This window comes from Conger conger, chromosome 5 (genome assembly GCF_963514075.1).
Source record: "Conger conger chromosome 5, fConCon1.1, whole genome shotgun sequence".
NCBI lineage: Eukaryota > Metazoa > Chordata > Actinopteri > Anguilliformes > Congridae > Conger > Conger conger.
Genome location: NC_083764.1, coordinates 63,675,127 through 63,680,126, shown reverse-complemented (window position 1 = coordinate 63,680,126; position 5,000 = coordinate 63,675,127). Strand labels below are relative to the sequence as shown.

The 5,000-nt window shown below is 49.0% G+C and overlaps 1 protein-coding gene across 2 annotated transcripts in view; it reads right to left on the bottom strand.

Moving 5' to 3' along the window:
• Nucleotides 1–5,000, bottom strand: part of LOC133128025 (guanine nucleotide-binding protein subunit alpha-11) — a 41,060-nt gene that overhangs the window by 9,870 nt on the left and 26,190 nt on the right. For both annotated transcript variants that reach the window (XM_061241238.1, XM_061241239.1), the window contains exons 2-3: nt 2,642–2,826; nt 1,855–2,009 (exon numbers count right to left, since the gene is read on the bottom strand). In XM_061241238.1, coding sequence (XP_061097222.1) covers nt 1,855–2,009; nt 2,642–2,826 — 340 coding nt within the window. The remainder of the gene's footprint in view (nt 1–1,854; nt 2,010–2,641; nt 2,827–5,000) is intronic.

Sequence of the window (5,000 nt, the reverse complement as noted above, 5' to 3'; positions counted from 1 at the left end):
CAGATGGACCGTATACCGTCCAGCTCCCTCTACTGTGAGAAATTCTACGACATTCTGCATTATTATTATTATTATTATTATTAATAATATTAATCTGACTTAATCGGAGTGGAAGCTGAGTGTATCACCTCGTTCAGAACGGTTTTCTGACGTCTAACCTAGACTGCAATCACACCTGACTGAGCCACAGGTTATTATCTGAATCGTCAATGTAAACGTATTAACACATCCACATTTAAAAGGAGAGGGATAAAGTTACATTAAGGCAAGCGGATTTCTATTCCTGATGTCTGATTCTGGAGGCTGCGATAACCACTGCCTCAAACCAATGAGAAATTGCAAGCTCTTTATAAAACAAAAGTACGCTTAAGAGTGCGGGTGCTTCATGTGTATATTAAGAGTACTTCAAGGACACTTCCCCCGTACAAAACGTCCTTCTTAACCACGTCACACTGCCTATGAATCTGCCACTGGCCCCCTACAGGCTTCCAGGCAGTGTGTCCAGGTTTCCTCTCGTTCAGGGCGATGACGTACTTCATCACAAGCAGAGGTGCGCCGCAGTTAAACCCCCTGAGGGAAACATGAACCGCCCGCAACAGGTTCCACAAAACCTATGGTTTACGCCTCCATTTCGACAGTCAGCGCACAGCCACGGAATTCAACATCTGAACACATTTTTTTAACAGGTCAAGTGAAGATGATGCGAATTAACAAACAGCTGAAATAAAGGGGTGGGTGGGGGGGGGGGGAAAAGGTACAAATTAAAAATGGCAACTGCAATGTGAAATTCTACAGCCAGGGGTCGCTGTGGAGCAGACATTGTCACACACAGCAATGGTCTCAGTTCGAACCCTGAGCACCTCTGCCCTCGCATCTTCGAACCCCCCTCCTGCTCTCTATAAAAAGCCAGGCCCTGCCTGGTGCCTGGTGTCCAATCTCAGCTGAGTGACCCCCCCCCCCCCCGGGCCCCCACCTGCTCCCATAAGCTGTTCCCACTACACGCGACGGCAGGAAATAACTGCTGACCGCCTGTGAATGAGCAGCTAGCAGGTTTGTCAGCAGACGGCCTTGCAAACTGTCCCAATTGTTTCACCCCCCCCTCCCCCCTCCCCCCAATAACCTCTCCACCGCTGAAAAGGTGTCTCTCACTTTTTCGTGAAACCTACCCCCCCACCCCATCACCCTGCTACACTGCTCTATTGCGGCCAGTCTGTGTTCGGGCAGATCTTATAAAAAAGACACCGCCTTCTAGGGTCAAAGGTCAACGGGAAGCTTAAGCCACGCATTCTCTAGACCGCAGGCGTCAAAACTCCAGCCCCGGAGCGCCACAGCGTCTGCTGGCTTTTGGGACGTTCATTCAAGGTCATCGATTGGCTAAAGGATCCACACACTCCAGTGCAACTCATGATTGTGTGCCGTTGGCCACGCCCCTTCACACATATTAAAGTACACAGAGCAGAGTTCCTGGTTTGTCAATCATGGGAGTGTCATGGAGGGCCGAGACCATGCAGGGTTTCATTGCGACCGACCACTACAACCAGCTGAGCTCAACCAAGCAGTGCCCTCCTCTCTGGTTGAAGGTGTGTCAAATAGAGATCTTTAATCAGCAGGTGCCGGGAGTGGGCGGAATGAAAACGTGCATACTCTAGGCCCCTCCACGGTACATGATTGGGCCCCTCCGGTCTGCAGACTCTGTGGCCAAATGAAGGGGCAACAACCCAGGGGCTGAGAACCATTGCTGTGCATGACACCATCCAATCCAGGCTGGAGAGAGAGGTCCACCAGACCTGCCGCCCGCCCCCTCTCAACGAACACCTCCCCCCTATTTTAAACGGGTCCCTCTTCCAGACTTACTATTTGGTGGAGTCGGACAGCTGGTACTCCCGTCTCCTGTCGTAGGCCTCCTGGATGCCCGGGTCGTCCCAAAGCGTTTTTATTGCGCTGATGTAAGGTTGCTCAAACGTCGAGACCTTCTCGATGTCCACCTCCTTCACCACCATGGCGTTCGCCTGAGCCGACGGGAGGAGAGAGAGGGAGGCTGTGACTGACAGGAGCCTCACAGCAGGAACGAAACGGATATAAAAACTGATCGTTTCGGCGCTGGATGCTGATTGGCCGAGACTGTGATTTTAAATCCAGTGCAGTCATTCAAACAGCATCACTCGCTACACAAACAATTACTTACAAATAATATTACAAAATAAATAACAATGAATCATTTCTATATTTTACATTACATTATTGGCATTTGGCAGACGCTCTTATCCAGAGCGACGTACAGTTGATTAGACTAAGCAGGAGACAATCCTCCCCTGGAGCAATGCAGGGTTAAGGGCCTTGCTCATGGGCCCAACGGCTGTGCGGATCTTATTGTGGCTACACCGGGATTAGAACCACCGACCTTGGGTGTCCCAGTCATTTACCTTAACCACTACGCTACAGGCCGCCCCACCCTATATGTTGTAAGCGTTGTAACAAAGCTTGTCCCCGAAAGAACCAGACCCCACAGGGCATGCATCAGGCCTGCATTTCTGCCGGGGAGGCCCACGCGTGTGCGTGTGTGTGTGTGTGTGTGTGTGTGTGTGTGTGTGTGTGTGTGTGTGTGTGTCGGCACTCCTGCGGGTCTCCGCCCCGGACTCGCCTTGTTCTGGTCCTGCTTGTAGCCGATCTTGAGCGTCTCGGTGGCGCGGATCATGGACTGCATGGAGGTGAAGATGTTCTGGTACACCAGCTTGGTGAAGCCGCGCTTGTCCTCGTCCGTGTAGCCGGCCCCGTGGATGATGCGCATCTGTTTGATGAAGGTGCTCTTGCCACTCTCGCCCGTGCCTGCGGAGAGCGAGACCCAGAACGAGCCGGGTCAGAACGCGGTCCGATTCCCAGCGACCCAGAACAGGGTGGGTCGGGTCACTTAGTGTGATACAGCTGACACGACTGCTCAAATAGGTGCACACCTATTTTTAACACTCCTATGACTTCCCTGCACTGACAGACAATACTTAACGGAGTAAAACAAAAGAATGAAATGTCAAAAGCGACTTACAGTAGATTAGACTAAGCAGGGGACAATCCCCCCCCCCCCCCCCCCCCCCCACCCCCCACCCCCCACCCCCCGGAGCAATTTGCGGTTGAGGGGCTTGATCAAAAGCTGCATGGATCTTATTGTGGCTACACCATGGTTTGAACCACTAACCTTCCGGGTCCCAGTCATGCACCTTAGCCACTAGGCTACAGGCCGCCCTGACCAAGGTTGCCACCAGCTTGTTTACAATTTCTAATCCTTACTTTCCCACACAACGTCTTTTACAATAGTGAGAATGACCTTATCCTCATTAATAAAATTCAACCAGTTCCACATGAAATACTTAGCGATGCAGATGGGATTGATTGTGTGTATGTGTGTATGTGTGTGTGTGTGTGTGTGCGTGTGTGTGTGTGCTTGGCATGGGGTTGAGTCACCAAGGGCCCCATCTACACACTGTCCACGTCTGGCTACGACAACAGTGAGCACTGAGATCACCAGACCGCCCACCCCAATCTTTCACCCTGACGATACCAACAGTTCAATCTTCACCCTTCCACCTTGTCCAGAAACTCTTCATACGGGCATTATGTCATCACAGTGACATCATCTCCGTTTTTTTTTTATCTTCAGAATTATTTTATTCATTAACTAAACCGCCAGAGACATTTAGAAGAGAAACGCACATTATGATCCAGGCATATTAAATGAACACCTGCAGTTAACTTTAATGAGTCGGCAGTCTCCAGAAATCCGCACTTCAAACTGCCCGACTGGTCACGACTGCTCAAATAGGTGCAAACCTATTTTTAACACTCCTATGATTTCCCTGCACTGACAGATAACACTTAACGAATTAAAACAAAAGAATAAAATGTCAAAAACGCTCAAGTGTGGGTGAGGGAGCACGTTTCCAAAACACTGCATTTCTTTTATTTAATTATTTTCGGAAAGTTGACAGCCCTCTTCTGCCGCACATCAGCAGCGGGCTCACGATTATGAGCGAATGAAAAACCATCCTAATTTAAATCTCGATATTTCCTTCTTTATTACACCAACAAGATCGGCCAGTGAGGTGACGGTTAAATTCAAGCGTCAATACACAGCACCAACACTTCCGCCGCACCAAAAGCCGTTAGTTTCCGCTGACCATCATTTTTATCAGAGTTCATCTTGACGGTAACGTTACTCATGCGACGACAGATTTTCACACATCCTCGTCAATTCACGGAAGAAAGCATAAACCGACCGAATAATAATTAGCTAACGTTATACCTAATATCAGAATATGAAATATTGCACCTACTTCACTCAACAAAAATAAGTGTCATCCTCGTGCTCCTTTTTAAAAAAAATATTCAAGTCAACCGTTAAATTTGCCGTTAAGTTACTCAGACAATGCCCGGTTCAGTACACCGCTCCGTGCCCCGGTTAGCCGCTGGGTAAGACGCCCAGAAAGGCCACTTCAAAGCTGACAGTTCCGGGGTGCAGCTGCAGGGTCTAAATTCGGGAATATTTTTTTTAAAAGACCAGGCAATTTGACCCGATGTGTTTAAGGCCTGGCAAGTAGCTTGCTGGGAGAATGCCACAGGGTATGAGCAGGAGATGAATGACAGCCCAGGTTTTTAATAAAAATTAAACCTCCAAACAGGACCATCTTGCTGTATTTCCCGACTGTTCTCCATTAATGTATATTACACTGTAGTATTATATATATTTTGATCTGATCTCTGGACACAACTTGATAATCAGGAGGTTAGATATTCACGCTCAATTCGCTGCCACTGGAACAGACAGTGAGAGAATGAGGTTTTGTTTCAGTATGTGGTTCAGAGATAGAAGAGAAAGTAGTCGCACATGCAAACACGCACGCACACACACACACACACACACACACACACGCGCACCACAGAAACAGGAAGTGAAACCTGAGGTTTTGACAGTGCGCACACACACACACACACAGACATGGGGCGCCACT